Here is a 23,216-nt window from a genome sequence, read left to right as displayed (position 1 = left end):
TGTGCAATGCACTTCTCGCTTTTAAGCTTTCTGGCCCAACAGCCAGATTAAGCCCTAACCTAAAGCATAATTTGACAACCCTCGCTTCATCCAAGGCTCTTTGTATGTTTTTATTAGGCTCCTTAAGTTCAACATTCAAATACACAGCTTCCCTCACAAGCCTCAAAGAGATTGGGCCGTCCTCAACAGTGGGCGGAGCCTCAGGTGGACTGGAACTCGGGATTGGCTAATATCTCACTCGAAGGGGCGTTTTTCATTTGCCTTTCTGTACACTGTGGTAAAAAAGGGAATCCTTTGCCGCAGTATTCCTTTCCGCCGCGAGAATCTCGCGATATTTCGGCCAAAGCGACCTAGCGACGCGTAGAGAGCCGCCGAGGGCAGTGGGGGTGGCAGGCACCGGAGCCGGGAAGGGCCAGGTCAGGTGGGGAGGGCGAGCGCGTGCTGCTTGCGCCGCTGGGGCTCGGTCGGGCCGGCCACCCAGAGCCCAAAGGAAGTGTTGCGGACGGCGTGGCCCTCCTGGCCGGTGAGTCGGCCCGGGGTTGACCCCGAGCTTCACCTGGGCCCGCCCGGGCTGTGACAGGTGCGCGGACGATCGCGGCGCTCCGCCCGCTCGCCGGCCCGCCCCTCCGGGCCTCGCCCGCGGGGGCTCGGGATGAGCTGCGGGCCGCAGCAGAGCGGCTCCAGCTCCTGGCTCCTGTCGCTGCCGCCGTCTCCTCCTAAGAGCGGCCGCCGCCCGTGAGGGAAGGAGGGAGGGACGCGGCCGCTGACCCCGGGCATGAGCCGGACGCGACGTCCGTTGCTGGACTGAGGCGCCGACATGAACCTGCACCAGGTGCTGACCGGGGCTGTGAACCCCGGCGACCACTGCTTCTCCGTGGGAAGCGTCGGCGACCAGCGCTTCACGGTGAGTGAGGGAGGCTCCCGTGTCGCCCGTGGCGAGTCCGCGCCCCTGAGTCAGCCGGGCTTGGCCCCGAGTGACGGGCAGAAGCCAGGAAAGCCTCGTCGCCCTCGCGGGGGTCCGCACGACCCCCGCGGAGGTCCCCGCCCCTTAGGGCCGGCGGACCTAGCCTTTGAGAACCAAGGAGGCAGTACGCTTCGGTCATCTGGGTACTCAGTGTACAAAGGCTGAACTCGGAAGTTAGAATGTTTTGTAAGGATTTTTAAAGTTTCTAATCCGACGTCCTTGGGCTGGGGAGGTTTACCAGAGTCGTTTATGCGAGAATCGTTGCTGTGTCATGTGTGTGTGGGCTTTTTATTGCCCTACTCCATAGGCTCTGATTATCAAGTTTAGGAATAGTTGGGATTGGTGTCGTTTCTTCCTCAAAGTTTAGGTCAAATATCTTTGTACTTAAAAAGAGGGGGTGTCTTAAAAACAATTAAAACAGTTACTGATTGCTGTCAACAACCAGCGCTGAGTAAAAATAGAGTGAAAACAGTGCTTTTCATTTATTTTTCTTTAAATTAACTGGGAATAACTTTGGAAAGAAAAAGCTATTTTTCATAAATGGTTCACTCCTGCCATCCTTTGAATTCCATATGTAACAGTTTAGTAGTCCTGGGAGACTTTCATTTATTTTAGACTGTTCACATTAATTACTGAAAGTTGCATGACTGTTTTTAAAGTAAAACTCCTCTTTGCTCTGTAGTGGTAATTCCAGGTTAAAGCTTAAATGAAAGTGTCTTTTGTTTTCCATTTGTTTTCCCCAGATAGTGAAAGGAGGAGGGCCCCCAATTTTTGCTCTTTACCAGTATATTGACATTTTCTGCATTAACTATAGGTTTTTTTTTTTTAGAATTAACTCTAGCTTTTATAATTTCAAGCTATAAGTCAGTATTGCACGATAGCCTATATCTGAATATATGTATAGTGTTCATGCTTTTTGCTACAACTTGAATAGCTATCTCTTAGTGTGACTGAACGTAAAGCTTAGTCTCTGTAAAAAAGTGAAACAAGATAAACAGCTTAATAGGTGCCCCAGGGTTTCCTCTCATCCACTTTTGACTTTTTTTTGGTCGTCTTTATCAGTTGGAATAAATAATAGAAAAAAATAATAGTCATTATTTAACATGGCGTCGGCATTTAATACCTGAATTGTGCTTTTAGATCTGTGCCAGCCAAGTACTTTGCTTTCGAATAGAGTCTGTACCTCCCCTGTAGAGTGACTTATACACACTTTAACTTGCACTTGATACTAGCAGTTTTAGAGATTCTAATTCTAAATGTTAACCTCACCTCAGGGCTCCAAGAGGAGAGTGAACTCTGAGGGTCTCAGTAGGCAAGTGTAGTCTCCCCACAGTTGAACATTGCTCACTGTCTTGCTATTTAGAAAGTAAAGATAATCCTAAAGAGATTTTGCTAGTGGGAGATTATAGGATGGTAACATTACATTCTCTGCCTTCTCCTAAAATTGTATGAGTGCTTCCTCCGATGTAAATTCTAACAACTTTTTCTGAGAAGGCATTCAGAATCTATGTAAACAGTGATGTGAACTTCAAAGCATATACAATATGCTGGCCTATTTATACACCTAGATGACTCTTCTAAGTGTATATAAAATCTTGGTGAATGCGTCTGTTATTTTAAAGGAGAGGTGAGTTATTGTGTCAAAGATAAGGGTATCCTACGCCATCATGTAGCTTGTTGCTCAGTTCTACTGAATTTTAAAGTCTGTTTCCACAGACCAGGCTTTAATCATCTCCCACCAAGCTACTGCAGATTACTCCCAGATCTCAAGAATCAGTCCAGTAAATAAGGTAAAAATGAACATTTTGTTATTGTTTTTTACTGTAAAGAGATCTCAGACCCCTATAATTTTCGTGGTAGTTGATTAATAATCATCTTGTTTCCTTTGCAGCTAATCCATCCCTGACTTTTTAAATAGTTCCGTTATAAACTAAATTTCTTGCCCTCAGTCTGCTGGACACTATATACATGTTAAATTTATCTCTCTTAAAGGTACCCTCTTTTCTAAAAAAGTAGAATCTGTTGTTTTACTTCTTGAATTTTGTTTTTAACCTCTTTTGATTTTGGCTTCTTTTTCTTTTCATAGGAAGAGAGCAGACATTAATGGTACATGGTATGTGCAGACTAAAAAACTCTAAATTCCAGTTTTACCTGAGCTAGAGACATGAAATCTTCCTCTTGCAGGCCCACTTGAAGAATTATTTTGTTTCTCCTGTTACATTATGCCTTCCTTAAAGACAGACTTACGATTGTAATTCCTGTCTCTAAATAAGATAACTTATTCTTGTTTTGAAAGATTACAAGAGATGAGATCCTGTTTTCTGAATACAGTCTGACAGGTTTTAAATTGAAATGAAATTGAGTGTCATTTCTCATGGATTCTAGATTTTAAAATATGAAATTACTAATATAGTTAGTATATGTATTAGATACTTTTTTACTACTTAAACTGGCATCAAACTATTTTGACTTTTCTCTTAATAAGAAAGCTTCTACTAGGCAGTGACCTTGTCTCTTATACTTTCAAAGCACTTTATTTGCACTTTCATTATTTTAGTAACCTGTTTTGCCTTGTGTATGTCTTCCACAGTTTCATTGTGAGTGCCTGGAACAGTGATTGAAGTACTGGTGTCACCTAACACAAGAGTCATTACCTGAATTTGATTCCAACCTAGTCCTTATAGTTTAGTTAGATATCCATGGGCAAGTTCTTTTATATCCTTTGAATTTCTTTTTTTCTCATCTGTAAAGTGGGGCTAAAGAAGAACTTATTCGTAAGGTTGTTACATGAAAAAGTGCTAAGTTCATTGCTTCGTACCTGTAAAACCCTTAAAAATGTGAATTATTATAAAGGCTAAACTCATTATTATGCCTAGCACATAAAAAGTGCTTGATAAATACTGGTTGAATTGATGAATAATAGATAAAGTCATCTTATTGCTATATAATTAAAAATTGTGGTTTTAAAAAATTTTTTAGTAATTTAGATTTGAGTCCAAATAAAATACCTCAATTAAAATTAAAAAATTTTTTTTCAAAGTCAGTTATTTACACATTTTACCATAAATATCAGATGAGTAACCAGGAGAGAGTTCAGGTGTACCAAGCAAAAGTTCTTTAATTTTTCTTTCTTTACATGAATTCTTCCCTCACTCCTTTTCCTTATTAATTTCATACTGTCTTTAGAGTGTAAGTATATGAGCAACCTGGTCCTGATCTGTTGACAACTTTTGTTTTTAGAATAAAAAATATTTTCTATATAAAACACAAATATAAGTTAAAAACAGGCATAGTTAGAATCTAGATTTTCTAGTATTTCTGTGCATGCTGGTGACTTGTGTTTTAAAAACAATAGATTATCCATACTTAGTGTTGACATTGTGTTTTTACTGAAATGGAAAGGGAGATAATTTCCAAGAGACAGGTTGTATTAATATTTAGGACTTCCTGTCTCTAGTATGGAATTTGAATGCCTTTGCTATACGAGGAACAGCAAACATGTAATAGCTCCACACTCCCTCTTGTATTAGACAATTCAGTGTTCCCAGCCAGGGGGACCCAGATTAGAAGTCAAAAGACCGACTGCAGCTCTCTGGGCGTTGGTAGAGATATGGAGGCTGAATTAGCATTCTCCTTCTTTCTGTAATAGTAAGCATCCTTCAGTTTAACTTTTTGTTTCGTTCACTGTAGGGAAGGCTTTATAGGAGGTTCTTTTTTTGGAGAAGCACGTTAATGTTTGTGGATGGAGAGAATACAAGAGGGGAAAGTTCGATATTGTTTGTTTGTAGAGAAAGAGAATGATTTTCGTGGTGCTCATATGACATTACGAGTACAAATTGGACTTCTTTTTAAATATTTGGCCTATTCTAAAATATTATGCTTTAAATAGTATTAAGGTATCTTTAAAATTATTGAATAGGAATTCTTAACATTGTGTTTTAAAAAAATGAGAATAATGTTAATTGCAACGTGCCAAACATAACTCATTTAACCAGGAAGTACACCAGGAAGAAATTCTTTGGGATATTTACCTGGTATAGTTGGTTAAAATGAAAGAGTGAAAACAGGAAATCTTAGTGTTGTACAGAAATCACAGGATTTCCAAATTAGAATGCTGACTATTGCAACCTTGGGTAATTTTTGAAATTTAGAATATTTGAAAAGGTCTGCCAAATTTAGAGTTAAAAATTATATTACAGTTATATGCTTCATAGCACACATATGAACTCAGTTCTTTCTTGCGCCTTGTTTAGTCTCAAAGTTAGTAATCTGAATATTACATATGCCTTATAAAAGGATTTTCATTTGTCAGTTTAATTTTCATTGCTTAGTAATAGGTTATTCTGATTACAGATCTTTTGGCAGAAGCAGCTAGTGTACCAGTTGCAATATATGCATATTAATTTTGAAATTTATGTAGCATGGCAAATTATTTGATAAACCAGTGCTGTTCTTATTGTTTTGATAATAACAAGGCACCTTGAAATGAATTTTTCAGAACAATTTATTTTGGGAAAAAATCTAAAATTCTGGTTTTAGATTTTGGTTTATAATGTTATGTATAGTATTACACCTTAGGTTTTTATTTAAAACCAGATAGATGAGTTATTTTTATTTAAGAATTTAGTAGAGATGGATTATTTAAAAATCATACACAGCCCATTTTATTTGTTTTTTCTTCCTTATTTTGTAATTCACATTAGTGTAAATTATGTTGATCGACTTTTTAAAATTGAAGTATAGTTGATTTACAATATTGTGTTAGTTTCAGGTGTACTGCAAAGTGATTTGGAGATATATATATGTGTGTGTGTATATATATGATTGTTTTCCATTGTAGGTTATTACAAGAATATTGTTCCCTGTATTATATAGTAAATCTGTGTTGCTTATCTGTTTTATGTCGTACTTTGTATCTTTAATCCCATACTTGTAATTTACCACTTGTATATAGATTCCACATATCAGTAATATCATATGATGTTTGTCTTTCTGTCCCTGACTTCACTTATTGTGATATTCTCTAGGTCCATTCATATTGCTGCAAATGGCAATATTTCATTCTCTTTTTATGGCCGAGTAATATTCCATTGTATATACGTACCACATCTTGTTTATCCATTCATCTGTCAATGGGCATTTAGGTTGCTTCCATGTCTTGGCTGTTGTAAATAGTGCTGCTATGAACTTTGGGTGCAGAGACCATTTTAAAGTTTGTTTTTCCGGTTTGGTTTGGTGTACTTCCATGCTTATTAACTCATCACGTTGTATAAACTCTAGAGATTTAATTAATTTTAATAATCTATTAAAAATATCCATAAGAAGATATGTCTGTTTCAAGTGATTTTTGCATGGTATCCAGTTTAGAATATCTGTACGGATTCATCTTTCTCTGCCCCCCCCCCCCCCCGCCAAACTTTATTGAGTTACAATTGACATTAATATTGTGTAAGTTTTAGGTGTACAGTCTGATGATTTGATACACATATATATTGTGAAATCTTTACCACAATAAGGTTAGTTAGTGTAGCAGTCCCCAGCCTTTTTGGCACTGGGGACTGGTTTCACGGAAGACAGTTTTTCCATGGACGGGCGTGTGAGTGTTGGTGGGGGGTGTTCAGGCCGTAATGCGAGCTGTGGGGAGCGATGGGGAGCGACAGATGAAACTTCACTTGCTTGCCCACCGCTCACCTCCTGCTGAGTGGCCTGGTTCCTAACAGGCAATAGACTGGTATGGTCCACAGCCCTGGGGCTTGGGGACCCCTGAGGTAAGGTACCCTTTAACTCACATAATTACCATTTTGTTGTTGTTATGATGAGAACATTAAAGCTTTCTTCTAATAGCAACTTTCAACTGTATAATACAATACTGTTAACTATAGTCACCATGCCCATACCTTAGATCCCTGGAACTCATTCATATTGTAACTGAAAGTTTGTATCCTTGACCAACATCTCCCATTTCCCCCACCCATAGCCCCTGGCAACCACCATTCTATTCTGTTAGTACAATGTTTCTATTAGTTCAGTTTTTAAAAAAATTTATTATTTATTTATTTATTGGCTGAGTTGGGTCTCCGTTGCTGTGCACGGGCTTTCTGTAGTTGCAGACAGGCAGTGGGGTGGGAGGGCTACTCTTCGTTGCGTTGCACCAGCTTCTCATTGAGGTGGCTTCTCTTGCTGCAGAGCACAGGCTCTAGGTGCTTGGGCTTCAGTAGTTGTGGCATGTGGGCTCAATAGTTGTAGCTCATGGGCTCCAGAGCACAGGCTCAGTAATTGTGGCACATGGGCTTAGTTGCTCTGTGGCATGTGGGATCTTCCCAGCCCAGGGATTGAACCTGTGTCCCCTGCTTTGGCAGGCAGATTCTTAACCACTGCACTACCAGGGAAGTCCTAGTTCAATGTTTTTATACTCCACATATAAGTGGAATACATATGTACAGTATTTGTCTTTCTCTGTCTGACAGCATAATGCCCTCAAAGTTGTCATAAGTGGCAGGATTTTCTTCTTTTTTATGACTGAATAATATTCTTTTGTGTTTGTGTTTGTACATGTGTATAAAACACTTTATCCATTCATTCACTGATGGACACTTAGGTTGCTTCCATATCTTGGCTATTGTGAACAATGCTGAAATGAATATGAGAGTGCAGATATTTCTTATACTGATTGCGTCATCTTTGGATATAATCCTAGAAGTTGGATCGGTGGAACATATGGTAGTTCTGCTTTTAATTTTTTCAGGACTCTTCTGTACTATTTTTCACAGTAGCTGTGCCAGTTTACATTCCCACCAAGAGTGTACAAGCATTCCCTTTCTTTACATCTTCACCAACACTTATCTTTTATTTTTCTGATGATAGCATCCTAATGGGTGTGAAGTGATATCTCATCTAGCTTTGATTGGCATTTCCCTGATGATTAACAATGTTGAACATCTGTTCATGTACCTGTTGGCTATTTGTACGTCTTCTTTGGAAAAATGTCTGTTTGAGTCTTTTGCTCTTTTATTTTTTTCCCTTGACTGTGTTGGGTCTTCATTGCTGTGTGTGGGCTTTCTCTAGTTGCAGCAAGCGGGGGCTACTCTTCTTTGCAGTATGTGGGCTTATCAGTGCAATGGCTTCTCTTGTTGTGGAGCATGGGCTCTAGGTGCGTGGGCTTCAGTATTTGCAGCACGAAGGCTCAGTAGTTGTAGCACGAGGGCCCTAGAGCACGAAGGCTTAAGTAGTTGTGGTGCGTGGGCTCAGTAGTTGTGGCTCGTAGGCTCTAGGGTGCATGCTTAGTAGTTGTAGCACGCGGGCTTAGTTGCTCAAAAGCATGTGAGATCTTCCTGGACCAGGGATCGAACCTATGTCCCCTACATTGGCAGGCAGATTCTTAACCACTGTGCCACCAGGGAAGTCCCTCTTCTGCCCATTTTTAATTGGATTGTTCTTTTTTGTTGCTGTAGAGTTATATGAGTTCCTTATATATTTTATTTTTTAATTTTTTAAAAATTTATTTATTTGCTGTGTTGGGTGTTCGTTGCTGTGTGCAGGCTTCCTCTAATTGCGATGAGTGAGGGCTACTCTTCTTTGTGGTGTGTGGGCTCCTCATTGCAGTGGCTTCCCTTGTTGCAGAGCATGGGCTCTAGGAGTGTGGGCTTCAGTAGTTGCAGCACAAGGGCTCAATAGTTGTGGCTTGCAGGCTCTAGAGTGCAGACTCAGTAGTTGTTGGCACACGGGCTTAGTTGCTCCTCGGCATGTGGGGTCTTCCTGGAGTGGGGATTGAACCCATGTCCCCTGCATTGGCAGGTAGATTCTTAACTGCTGTGCCACCAGGGAAGTCCCCTTATATATCAGATAAGGTTTGCAAATATTTTCTCCCATTTTGTAGGTTGCTTTTTCATTTTGTTGGTGGTTTCTTTTCTTGTGCAGAAGCTTTTCAGTTTAATGTAGTGTTACTTATTTATTACTGCCTTTGTTGCTTGTGCTTTTGGTATCCAAAAAATCATCACTAATTGTCAAGGGGCTTTTCCCTTATGTTTTCTTCTTCTTCTTCTTCTTCTTCTTTTTTTTTTTTTTTGTGGTTTCAGATTTTATGTTTAAGTTTTTAATCTGTTTTTGAGTTGATTTTTGTGTGTGATGTAAGACAAGGTTCCAGTTTCATTCTTTTGCATGTGGGTGGCCAGTTTTCCCAGGATCAATTTATTGAAGAAACTGTCTTTTCTCTGTTGTATATTCTTAGTGCCTTTGTCAAAGATTAGTTCACTCTATATGTGTAGGTTATGTCTGGGCTCATGATTCTGTTCTTTGGTCTATGTGTCTGCTTTTATGCCAGTACCATACTGTTTTGATTGTTACAGCTTTGTAAATATAGTTTCAAGTCATGAAATGTGACAGTTCTAGCTTAGTTCTTCCTTAAGATTGCTTTGGCTATTTGTGGTCTTTTGTGGTTCCATGTGAATTTTAGGATTTTTTTTTCCCCATGTGAAAAATGCCACTGAAATTTTGATAGACATTGCATTCAACCTGTAAATGGTCTTGTGTAGTATGGACATTTTAACAATATTATTCTTCCAGTCCAAGAACAGAAGATGTCTTTTCATTTTTTTGTGTCGTCTTCAGTTTTTTAAATCAATATCTTATAGTTTTTGGTATGCAAGACTTTTCACCTTGGTTACATTTGTTCTTGAGTATTTTATTCTTTTTGATGCTATTGTAAATTGGATTGTTTTCTTAATTTATTTTTCGAATAGTTTATTGTTAGTATATAAAAATACAGTTGATTTTTGTATGTTGATTTTGTATTCTGTAACTTTGCTGAGTTCATTTATTAGTTCTAACACTTTTTTGATGAAGTCTTTAGGGTTTCTATATATAATATCTTGTCTTCTGCAAACAGACAATTTTACATCTTCCTTTCTGATTCAAATACCTTTTATTTCTTTTTCTTGCCTAATTGCTCTGGCTAGGACTTCCACTATTATGTTGAATAAAATCAGTGAGAGGGTGTTCCTGATCTTAGAGGAAGGCTTTTAGCTTTTTATCATTATTAGCTGTAAGCTTATCATATATGGCCTTTATGGAACTATCCTTGCATCCCAGGGATAAATCCCACTTGATTATGGTGTATGATCTTTTTAATGTGCTGTTGAAATCAGTTTGCTAGTATTTTGTTGAAGATTTTGCATGTATATTCATCAGGGAAATTGGCCTGTAGTTTTCTTTTCTTGTGTCCTTTTGTAGCTTTGGTATCAGGGTAACGCTGGCCTTGTTAAATGGCCTCTTCAGTTTTTTTTGGAAGAGTTTGAGAAGGATTGGTGTTAATCATTCTTTAAATGATTGGTAGAATTTACTGGTAAAGACAATTGGTCCTGGGCTTTTATTTGTTGGAAAGTTTTGATTACTTAATCAATTGGTGTATTATATTTTCTAAGTTTTGTAAAAGCGTAAATATTGATAGTGATAACCCACACAAACTAAAGCTCTTCGGGGCGGGGAACCTGGAGTGATTATTCTCAATATTTTCTTAAGTGTGCAAAAGATTCCTGAGACCAGAGAGTTTGGGAACCATTGCTTTATAGTATTCCATTGTATGATTATACTATTTTTTTAAACTTTTTATTTTATATTGGAGTACACTTGATTAACAGTGTTGTGTTAGTTTCAGGTGTACAACAAAGTGATTCAGTTATACATGTATATGTATCTATTCTTTTTGTAATTCTTTTACCAATTAGGTTGTTACAGAATATTGAGCAGAGTTCCATGCACTATACAGTAGGTCCTTGTTGGTTATCCATTTTAAATATACATACTAGAGTTTATGTATACATTCCTTTATCTGTTTGAGTTGGTTCTACTTTGGAGCTTTTATGAATAGCTATGAATGTTCTTGTACATGTCTTTAGGTGTACATATGGACACATTTCTGTTGGGTATAAACTTAGAGGTAGAATTGCTGGATCATTGAGTGTGCCTGTGTTTAGCTTTCCAAAGTAGTGGTATACCATTTTATTTTACATTCATATCAGCAGTTTTAGGAATTCTGATTGCTTCACATCCAAAGAAGTCATTTTTAATTATACAAAGAAATTAGAGGACAGTTATTAAATTCATATCATGTTTGTTTATAAGGCATTGTATGGCAGCACAGCAGAAGGAGTAAGAGCATGTTCTTTCCCATTAGTTATAACTTGCTTTCAGTCTCATTTGTGTCTCATATTAGCTCTGAGACTTGAGCCAATTACTCAATCTAAGTTTGAGTTTCCTTATCAGTAAAATGGATTGATTATAGTAAATATCTCACAGGATTTGTTGTGAGGATTAAATGGGATTCCAATGAAAAGTACTTAGCATTTAGCCCTGCCAAAGAGAAAAAATAGGCTCAGATGACTACAGTAAATGAAAGATAGAGGAAAGCAGAAAAAAGTGACAACATTTTTTAACTTTTTGAAATAATTATTTGGGTTTGAGATGTTTTTCATTGCTACATGGAAAATATTTAAAAATAATTTCGTACCTAGAAAAAGTTGAAAAATGAAAATAGTATGAGAACATCTATATTCTCTTTACCTAGATTTAGCTATTGTTAATAGTTTACTCCCATTTTCTTTATCATTTGTGCACATTGTATGTGTGTGTGTCTACATATATTTTTTTAATGAACCACTTGAGGAAAAGTTCTGTGTGTCATGACTTTTTACCTTTAAATACTTTAGTTTATGTTTCATGGTAATAGGAATATCCTCTTACATAATCACAGTACAGTTATCAACTTCGTAACTCTGCATTACCGCTTTTATCTAATGTATTATCTGTGTTATCTATGTTCCAGTTTTACTAATTGATATAGCAACGTTCACTATAGCATTTTTACCCCTTCTAGTACAGGATTCAGTCCATGGGCAGATATTACATTTAGTTATCATGTCTCTTCAGCATGATTTTTCTTTATTCATTTTGACATTGACTTTTGAAGAATATAGTTGCCCCCTTCCTTTTAAAAAGCAAACATTTTTCTCATTTTGCATTTGTCTGATGTTTCCTTTAGATTAGGTTGAGGTTGTGCATTCTTGGCCAGAATTCTACATAGATGATGTTGTGTCCTTCTCTAGGTTTCACATGTGGAGGCACATGATATCTGTCATTAGTGATGTTAATTTTGATGACCCATCATGGTGTTGTCCAGTTTCTCCACTGTATAACTGTTTGTTTCTCCCCCTCCTTGCAACTAATAAGCAGTGTGTAAGAGACATTTTAACACCATGCAAATATTTTGATCCTCATCAAAATTTCCTTCTGAATTGAGCATCCACGGATGATGATTCTTGTCTGACATTTTTTTCTCTTTCCTTTTTTCTTTTTTTAAAGCACCTCATTTCTTTTTTTTTCTTTTTAATAAATAAATTTATAAAAAAATAAATATTTCTCCTTTGCCAGTTTGCATGATGCTAGGCTTCATCACTAGAGGGCCATGGAGAACCTTTGCAGGAGAAAGGGGGTTTCCTTCCTAGTTCTAGTGTCTCGCTCTTGGCAGACTCCTACAGCTTCCCAGCTCCTGGCTTCTGCAAGCATGGGCAGTTCCGGTGCGTGACACTCAGCAGCACCCAGCGGCCTTTCTCAGCACTCCTCTCAGGAAGTTTCATAGTGGGCTGTCCCGAGTGACATACCTCCTCATGCATGGCTTCCCCGGGCATCCTGGTTTCAGGACTTAATGAAGTTCAGGTTCTTGATGTCTCATTGCAGAGAGAATTCAGTGAGAGACAAAGTGATAGATAAGAAGTGGATTTATTCAGAGAGAAACACACTCCACAGAGTGTGGGCCATCTCAGAAGGTGAGAAAGGCTAGTACCTCATCTCTTCTTGGCATAACAAAGTGTTCTAGACTCTTATTGTAACTATCCTGCTTGGCCCTGAAATTAGCCATTTTTTTTGCAGAGCCCTGGGTTCTTTTCATAAGGAGTGATGTTAGAGACCAAGGTCTAGATGCTAAGTGATCTCATTGCTACTGGAGTATGTTCATTTCTTGGCCCTTTCAGTGGACAAAACTAGCAAATACACACATGTATATGCATATAACATACACATACATACACATATGCAAACATGTTTACATGTGTACGTGAAAATAGGTATACTTTGGAAAGCATGATTTTGTGCTAATATTTCTGATTCCAGTTCAACTTTACCTGATGTACTGTGTCTTCCCCATTTTACATCTCTTTCTTACACAGTGAGAGCCTTGACTTATTTGCTCATTCCTATAATGCATGTAAAATAGTTTCAGAATTGCATTGTCCATACAACTACAACTTAAAAAAAACCTACGAGAGAGTTCAGGATTTGTTTCTATTTCTTTTCTTCACCCTGCTGGGGAGATAGTAGAAAATATATGTATTGGTCTCAACCCCCCACCCGCATTTCTGCCACGGAGCTTCTGAAACCCTTGTAAATTCCCAAGTGATAGGGGCTGGAGGAGCACCTTTTGTTCTAGTGAGGCAACTCTGGGTGGGCTCCTGGATGTCAGCTGGTCACCAGAAAGGCCCAGCCATGATTAGAAACTTGGAATTTTTAGCCCCACCACCCATTCTCCAGAGGGGAGAACAGCTGGAAATGGAGTTAACAATTAATCATACCTCCATGAGGAAATCCTCATCAAATCCCAACAGTAAGGGCTTCGGGGAGCTTCCAGGTTGGTGAACACATCTGCGTGCCAGGAGGGTGTGCACCCCAATGCTGTGGGGACAGAAGCTCCTGCACTTGGGACCTCCCACACCTCACCTCATGTATCTCCTTATCTGGCTGTTTATCTGTACCCTTTATCATATCCTTTAGTAAGCTGGCAAACTTAAGTGTTTCCCTGAATTCTTCACACTGTTTTAGCAAATAATCAAATCCAAGAGGAAAGTGGTCATAGGAACCTTTGATTTATACGTAAGTTGTGGGTAATCTGGGGACCTACTACTTGTGATTAACATCTGAAATATGTGAAGCAGAGGGCAGTCTCAGTTAAGACTGAGCCTTAAATTGTAGGATCTGATGGTATCTCCAAGTAGATAGTGTCAGGACTGAGTTAAATTGTAGGACAGTCAGTTGGTGTCATAGAATTGCTTGGTGTGGTTAAAACCCTCACACATACGTTGTCAAAAGTGTTGTGGATGTGGTAATAATGTGAGAGTAAAGGAGAAACATGGGAGGAAGACTAGTTTTTTCCTTTTCATTTTCCAAGGGTGAAAATAGGTAGTCAAATTCTGTGTTCATAAGTTACTTAGTTCCTTCTTGCCTTCTTTCTTTCAGTGTACATATAGTATTTGTTTGAAATGCAGTTAGTTCCTTTGTTTCACCTCCTCCCCATTCTGTTTGATTTAATTTAATTTTTTGAATATGTATGGTGTTAATGTGCCTCAAACATTATAACCAGCATCCACTGGTAGATGAATGGATAAAGAAGATGTGTATGCATACACACACACACACACACACACACACACACACACACACACACAGAGGAATATTACACAGCCATAAAAAAAGAATGAATTCTTGCCATTTGTGGCAATATGCATGGACCTGGAGGTTATTATGCTAAGTGAAATAAGTTGGATAAAAATAAATATCATATGATTTCACTTATGTGTGGAATCTAAAAAACAAAACAGATGAACAAATGTAGCAAAACAGTAACAGACTGGTAGATACAGAGAACAAATGTGATTTCCAGAGGGGAGGGAGGTGGGGGAGATGAGTGAAATAGGTCTTCCTTAATCTCTCTTAAGGGAGATTAAGAAATAGAAACTTCCAGTTACAAGATACGTGAATCATGGGGATTAAATGTACAGCATGGGGAATATAGTCAATAATATTGTAATATGTTTGTGTGGTGACACATTATAATGTCTGGAAATATAGGATCATAGTGTTGTGCACCTGGAACTAACAGTGTTGTAGGTCAATTATACTGTACTTAAATTTAAAAAAGAAATCATAATTATATAAAAAGTTATACTTAGAAGTGTTATTCTTTGCTTCCACTCCATCTTCTCCCCCTTTGTAGGTAACCAACTTTATTTTTCCCTAGTTTTATTTTCCCTTTGTTCCTTTCTGTAGTAAGCCAAGTACATGTGTTTTCTTACTTTCCTTGTTCCTAACACACAAAAAATTGCCATATGTGCCCTTTTCTACTGTTTTTTTTTTCACTTTATGATAACCCCTAGAAATCACTCCAAGTCAATTCATAGATTTCTTCCTCATTCTTTTTTAGCTGTTTAATACTCTACTGTAGCTATGTACCATACTTTTATTCAACCAGTATTCTGTGCAGAGCAGGATTTTTAAGGATATATTTACATATTCTTGAAAATGGTTACGAAATGGAACAAAATGCAAATATAATTTGTCTTTAATGTATTTTATATTTAATTAATTATGCAATCAAATAAACTAAAAATTAAAATTCTATAGTCAAGGAGACCAGATTTTTTTATTGTAAGTCCCAAGGATAATGGTCAGCTCATGAAGTGTGAACTGCAGTTGGTTATAGTCTTTTTTTTTTTTTCCCATTTACCAGTTAATTGCCATCCATTAGTTATAACTCTGAAAGAAGAAAGTGAGGACTGAATGAGAGATATATTCCAGATGAAGATCAATAATTTTTATTTGATTTAAAGTTTACCAAAGCTAGGAATAGATAGCTTTGTACCTTCTAGTACTGTCACTAGGGAAAAATTAACTGACAGGCAGTGATAGTATAATACAGCAGCCGCAAATGAACAAGGGTAATCTAGAACTATTTAAGTCTTTGAATAATCAAGGTTTAATTGTATTATAAATTGGCATCTTTCTCTCTATAGGGTAGGTGTTTATTTCTGAGATAACTTTGCATTTATCAAGTCTGTAAATGTCTAATACTTGTATTAAATAGTTATTTTGTGAGGTGCTTCAGGATTAATGTAGACAATTCAGGAAAATTTAGAGTCGTGATTGACAAAAATAGGTGCAACACAGTATCTGAAGTAGATAATTGCAATTGCAGGTAAACAGAAAGAAGGCAAAGTTATGAACACATTTGTGTGTATATATAATATATATATATTCTAGTTAATTGGAACTGAAAACATTTTGTTTAGTGAGTAGGAAATCTAAATTGTAAACATTCTAAATTTAATACAGTGTTTTGGTAAACAGTGACAATCAATATTTTATCAAAATTTAGTATTCAGGAGAAGATCATGTTTCTAAAATATTAAGGTATTTTAGAGAATTGTTATGAAAGTTTTCTTAAAATAAATTATTTTTTGGAATTTTTTCTTGCTGTTAGTCTTGTGACAAAGCCTTATGATCCTATCATGGATATTTACACATAGGTGAGCAGACCATCATGAAGATTTTTTTGTTTGCTTACTGAGCCAATTTTTTCCACTATGTGGCACTAGTAGAACCAGACTTGATTTCCCCTAATTCCTTTTAGGAAAATTCCAGGCAAGCATGCTTACCTAGGGAATTTCCTGTGCTACCATCGAAATAGCACTAGATCAAAAATCGAGAGATCAGAGTTCTCAAGCCCATTCTGTCACTAAGAAGTTGTCAGCCAATTTGGGCCTCATTTTCTTGTTGATAATGTGAGGGCATTTATTTGTATGTTCTCTCAAGTCCCTTTTTAAATATTTTTTTGGAAGCTTGTACAGAACCATATTGGCTTTGGTAGGAATTATAGTTATAAAGTATATATTAAGTATAATATTTTTTACATTAAGTAAGGTGTATGTATGTGTGCAAAAGTGATGAGAAAGTAAAGAATCATTAAAATTTTGAGAACTTACCAGGATGGAAAATGGTCTATGATAGATATTTTATTTTCAGAATTATGCTGCAAGTAAATTCTAGGACGATAGCCATGTACTCTTAAATGGAAGGAACTCCTGTGATCTAAGAGCAGAGAACAAGATAAACTTGAACCCTATCTTTTTATCTTGGACCTTAACTTGAAGTAATGGAAATGGATAACAAGCAAGATATTTACAAATTGTGGTAAATGCTATGAAGAAGAAAAAGAGTAGTGTGATGGAAAGTAATCAGAGAGGGGAGGGGGGAAGAATATTGATCAGTATGACTATATTCAGGAACTGAGACATGAATGTTGAAAAGAAGCTAGTTAGACAAAGAGCAGGCAGATAAAAGGAAGGTAAACCACCTTGAGGTGGAAGAAGATTGATATGCCCAAGGAACAGAAAGAAGGGCAATGTAGGGGCAGGAGCCAATTGAGGGAATGAAAGAGTAGCTTGAAATGAATTTGGGGAATTAGGACAATCATTTAGGGCCTTGACATTGGTAAGAAGTTGGGATTTTATTCCAAGTGCAATGAGGAAACTATTGAAGGGACTTAAACAGGGAAAATTACTTGGTGTAATAGATATTTTTAAAAGATCACTCTTGTCTGTGTGTGGAAAGGAATTAGAGGGAAGCCAGAATGGAAGCAGTCAGAGTATAACCAATAATGCTGGAGAGAGATTATGGTAGTTTAGATAAGGGCAGTAGCATTCAGTGGAGATGGAAGAAGTGAAAGGAATTGGTATATATTTTGCAGATAGGACTGACTAATGGGACTATACATGGGAGGTAAGGGAAATATTCTCAAATAATAAAGATATATTTTAAAAAGAATATTTAAAATTAGTCTGTTAAAACATAATATTTAATGCCGGTGTTCTACATGATAAATATTTTCTTGACAGTTTTGTTGTTGTTATTTTACTTTTGTTTTGTTTTGTTTTGTTTCTAGGCTTATGCATCTGGATGTGACATTGTTATACTGGGAAGTGATTTTGAAAGACTGCAGATAATCCCAGGAGCTAAACATGGAAATATTCAAGTAGGATGTGTAGATTGTTCAATGCAACAAGGCAAGGTTTGTAATCTTGTGGTAATATGAGATTTGTTTTGAATATGGTTTTTGTCAGTGTGGTCTCTGAAGTATCTATTTCCTATAGAATTAGAGACTTGCTGTGTTTGCAAGACAATGCAGCTACAGATTTCTTTGGCTCTTTAAGATGCACTCTAGAGAACAAAATTCCTAACTTAGATATATCTTAGAGATTGTCAGGAATTCTGTTCTGATGTAATCTTGAAATATAGCGTAATTTTCTTCATGAATTGACAAACAAATGTAATATTTATTATCTGTAGAATAGGTGTAAAGCTTACTTACTTAAAAATGGATTGGATTGAGGGAAAGCAATGACAATAAGCTTCAGTCTATTTAGAAATAAACCCTGCAAAGAAATTATTGTTAGAGTCCTATTTTGTCTGTAAACAGGTAGTTATGTCCTTGTAACTTCTGGATAAATTTTGTACAAAAATGAACATAAACTCTATAAGTTTTTAAATAATTTATTCCAAGTCTGTAAGAAAAATGAAAAATTTAATCTGAACTTCTGTTTACACATGAAAAGCAAAAAAGTTACCTTGAAATTTAAAAAGCAACAAAAACAAAAGAAATAGGGCCTATGATTTTACATCAGGTTAAATACAGTACCAAAGTTGGGAGAGTTATAACTTATAGGCAGTATAGTATATAGCTTAATATAGCACTGTATAGGTGTAGATGATCAGGCCTAGGTACAGTTGTAGTTAGACTAGGCTGATCTTTGCAAATTTAATTTCTTTTTGCTAGGTATTTAGTAAAAGTATATTGTTTGACCCTGTGATTCCACCAGAACATTTTGTGCGAGAAATCAAAATGGACCCAACCTTATTTTAATCTAATCATTCCTAATAAACCCGCCATTCTGAAAAGTTACTTCTTGGGACCTAGTTTAAAGATACTCATGGTAAAGCAGTTTTAACTCTTGTAGTCTTTTCCTATTTTTTGGACTACTGTTCTTTTTGTTATTCCTGTGTTCCTTCATTTCAGTAGAGTTACAGGGATCTCATCTGTCTTGCTTTTGTTCATGCCTTTCATTCTCACTGTACTACAAAAATGATTTTTATTATGGAACGCTGAAAATCCTTGAGACTTTTTTTCCTTTCTCTTCATGTTTGTTTTATCTCCTAGCTCTGTAGTTCTGTAATTTTGATTGTTATAAAAACTCATTTGTACCATCTAGATTCACACAGGGATGGTTAATGTTGGAAATCTAATTTTAGTAATTTGCAATGTGATTTATCTTTTTGTGATAAGCTATATTACATGAAATCCAGGTTAGAATGAAGAGGTCATTTTGTTTTGTTTTGTTTTGTTTTTTAAAGCTCTTTATTGGAATATAATTGCTTTACCCTGTTGTGCCAGTTTTTGAGGTACACCAAAGTGAATCAGCTGTATTTATACATATATCCTCATATCCTCACCCTCCCACGACTCCCTTTTCATTTGGTTTTATAATCATTCTAATAAAGGATAAATTTCTTTGTTTCACAAATATCAGTATAATCAAATGATTCGTTAAGGTATCAAGATGAAAATTTGTAGGTTTTGGTACTCAGGACTTCTGTTTATCTTTTCAAAGGAAACGCTTCATGATACCATAGGCATCAATATTTTATCATTACTGTTTTTTTTCTTTCTAGTACTACTAGGTTAATTTTCTCAAGAAAATTCATCTGCATTTGACTTGTTATTCATTTGCTTAAAACCATTTTTAGTTTCCCATTACCTTAGAAGAGTTCAAATTGTTCACTTTGGTTTGAGACCTTATTTAACCCACTCACACCTGTCTTTTTGGCCTCATGTCCATTATTTTCTCTTCTAGCTGATCTGGTGGTCAGTCACCTCCCAATATGCTTCACCTCTTTTAATATTTACACTTGTGGGGACTTCCCTGGTGGTCCAGTGGTTAAGACTCTGCTCCCAATGCAGGGGTCCCGAGTTCAATCCCTGGCCAGGGAACTAGATCCTGCATGCTGCAACTAAAGATCCCGCATGCCACAACAAAGGTCCAGTGTGCTACAACTAAGACCTAATGCAGCCAAATAAATAAATAAATGCATACATACATGCATGCATATTTTAAAGTCTTTATTGAATTTGTTACAATATTGCTTCCGTTTTTATGTTTTGGTTTTTTGGCCATGAGGCATGTAGGATCTTAGCTTCCCAACCAGGGATTGAATCCTCACCCTCTGCATTGGAAGGCGAAATAGTTATTTTTAAAAAATATTTGCACTTCTGTTCATACTGTATCCTGTTTCTAAAATTGAACACTCACTGCAGTTTGAAATCTTATCCACACTTGAAGGCACAAACTAAACACTCCCAGATGAACTCAGTGCAGATGATTTCTACATTATGAGAACTCCTCAGAACACTTTAAAATATCCATTGAAAGTTTTTTTTTCCCATATGTATGTTATATCCTCATTTCTTTCCCTGTCTTCACTAGATTATATGTTCTTATGTTTATCCTTGATCATTCATTCTATCTGTATATCTATCTGATTTCTGATATTTTAATATTCTTCACTTGTGGCTCACTAAAGCTGTAGTAGTAGCTACCTAATAAAACATAGCCAGCATGGGATATGCTTCATTGATTTAAGAGTAATTTGAAAGATATTCAAATAAAATAGAATGTTGAAAAAATATACTCCTTAGAGAGTTCACAAAGGAATAGATCTAAGGTTTATTTCTAAAAAGTTAAATATACACTGACAGAACTGTGAACTTTGAGGACAGATAACCTAAAAACTGATTTTTAAGTCATGCCAGATTCTGTAGTTGACAGGGAATATGTCAATACATTTTTTTCTGTGAGGAAGGGAATTCATATTTACTGTGCATCTTATATAGATAATTCTTTACCAGACTCTTTACAGTTATTATCTCAACCCTCAAAATAATCCTACTAGGAAGAAAGAATTACACATATTGTAAATATAAATAGAGAAATTAAGGTTCAGAGAGATTAATTTGCCGGTACACAGTAAGTGACTACTGAAATTCTGAACCAGATATGGTAGTATCTGACATTCTTAAGTAGTGGTGAAAGGAATTTTGTGTTGGGTATGTTTTAAGTTATACTCATTTCTCTTGTTCTTTTGATTCATAAGTAAGTTAACATATCCATAAATTTTCTTTCTTTTTTCTTTTTAAAAGATTGCAGCATCCTATGGAAACGTTATCTCTGTTTTTGAACCAGTTAACCTACCGAAGCAAAAGAAAAATTTGGTCAGTAATTTATCTTTTTCTTTTAGAAATGGAAATATGTTGTGTATTAAAAGATACCATTTTTAGGAGTACAAAATTAGGAGCTTCGCTGGTGGCGCAGTGGTTAAGAATCTGCCTGCCAATGCTGGGGACACAGGTTTGATCCCTCGTCCCAGAAGATCCCCCATGCCGAGGAGCAACTATGCCCGTGTGCCACAACTACTAAGCCTGCGCTCTAATGCCTGCGAGCCACAACTACTGAGTCCACATGCCACAACTACTGAAGCCCACACGCCTAGAGCCCATGCTCCACAACAAGAGAAGCTACCACAATGAGGAGCCTGCGCACCACAAAGAAGAGTAGCCCCTGCTTGTTGCAGCTAGAGAAAAGCCCACACAGAGCAACGAAGACCCAACTCAGCCAATAAATTAATTAATTAAAAAAAAAGAGTGTTTATGGATCTCAATCTTTTAGAGGTTACAGAAGTCAACTTAGGAGGCCACAACCTGAATCTAGAAGAAAATGAAATAGAATAGAAAATGTTAGAGTGCATCACATGTAATAAGAGTAAACTTAGATTGCATTTGTGTGCGTGTGCGTGTGTTCTGGGATACAGTGCAACATGTATTTCTTACTGGTTTACAGATTGAAAAAATTTGAAAAGTATTGCTTTAAGGAATGAAAAGCCCTTAAATTATGTAATATAAGGGAAGTGTTAGCATCTTTTGTTCTGAATTTTCATGCATACCATATGCCTGCAGGTGAAGATGAAATATTAAAAGAGGAGGAATCCTCAAATAGTAGAGACACAGACACATTTAAAATTAAACCATTGTTAACTATAAGAATAATAAAAGTAATAATTATAACTTTCGAAGTCTGAGGTTAATACATATGTTGTCCTAGTTGGCAGATACTTGTTGGTTGTTTAAATATACTAAAGACAGACTTTCGGACTTCTGGGAATGGATATTCTTTCACTGATCTCCTCTATCACACATTCCTTATTTATCTTGACTAGACTGAACATTGTATTCTCTTTAAATATGACTGCATGGTCAATTATACCTAAAAAGAAATGAGTATATGTATTATTAAAAATGATTAGTATCAGTATATACATTTGACAGAAAAGATGCCAATAATAATTGACTGAATGACTTTTTTTTTAATTTTAGGAATTTTATAGTCAATGGCAGAAAAGTGGGCAATTTTTTCTGGACTCAATAGCACACAATATAACTTGGGATCCTACAGGTAAGAATATAAGAAGGATTAAGTGAAGTGAAATAACACTTGTCTAGTTTATTGCTTTTTTTTTTTTTTTTTTTTTTTTGCTTTCATGTATTTAAGTTCTGCTTTGTGTGAAATGGTGAACACAAAAGTAAGTAAAACAGGTTGTGCTATTTTAGAGCTTATACTGAAATGAGGAAAATATGCGCTATTATAGTGTCCAGCTATTGTAGGAATACCTTTTGTTTTGGGAAGGAGACACTAGTTCTCTCTGGAGAATCAAAGTTTCATTGAAGAGAAGCCTTTTGACATGAGAGTAGATAGATTTTGACAGTGAGGATGCGGGTAGGTTGAGAAGAGGTTAAGGGGTAGGTTAAGAAGAGATAACGTGTATGTGTATCATTTACCTATTTCTGCGTTGAAAAATCATCCTAAAGCCATTTTTACCAATCTACCAGAGTGAGCAAGGGAACAAAGAAAGAAAGCATAAGATATATTCTAATAATGGTTAGTACTTCATTGAGACTGGAGTGAATCTGGTGATGACATAAGAATATAACATATGGAAAACCTTTCCAGTCATGTACAGAATTAAATAATTTTAATTTAATTCTTTTTAATTGCATCAAATGTATAGGTTTTTGAAAATGCCTAGTGACAAGCTAACATTTATGGTTTTGCCACATTTTTCTAATAGCAGTAACTTAGAATGATCAGAGACAAGAACAGGAAGATAAATACTATATTGTCTATAATTACCTTTGGAAAGTATGCATTCACAGTAGTCTTAAGGAGAAATAAGAACTTGTTTCAGTGCTTTTATCTTAGGTGCTCAGTTAATATCGAGTGACTAATGAAAAGAATACATGGGTATGAAATGCATTTAGGTAGTCGAA

At 36.5% G+C, this 23,216-nt stretch overlaps 1 protein-coding gene across 9 annotated transcripts in view; it reads left to right on the top strand.

Moving 5' to 3' along the window:
- The first annotated feature begins 379 nt into the window (after positions 1–379).
- The window catches only part of DMXL1 (Dmx like 1), a 140,500-nt gene continuing 117,663 nt past the window's right edge, over positions 380–23,216 (top strand). For all 9 annotated transcript variants that reach the window (XR_009053985.1, XR_009053986.1, XM_057736921.1 and 6 more), the window contains exons 1-4: positions 380–904; positions 17,727–17,852; positions 21,036–21,107; positions 22,266–22,344. Coding sequence is in view for 7 of the 9 variants with exons in the window: in XM_057736921.1 (XP_057592904.1) it covers positions 818–904; positions 17,727–17,852; positions 21,036–21,107; positions 22,266–22,344 (364 nt within the window). In the remaining 2 variants the exon portion in view is untranslated. The remainder of the gene's footprint in view (positions 905–17,726; positions 17,853–21,035; positions 21,108–22,265; positions 22,345–23,216) is intronic.

Source organism: Hippopotamus amphibius, chromosome 1 (genome assembly GCF_030028045.1).
Source record: "Hippopotamus amphibius kiboko isolate mHipAmp2 chromosome 1, mHipAmp2.hap2, whole genome shotgun sequence".
Lineage (NCBI taxonomy): Eukaryota > Metazoa > Chordata > Mammalia > Artiodactyla > Hippopotamidae > Hippopotamus > Hippopotamus amphibius.
Note: the sequence above shows the minus strand (reverse complement) of the source record. Positions and strands in the feature narration are given on the sequence as shown.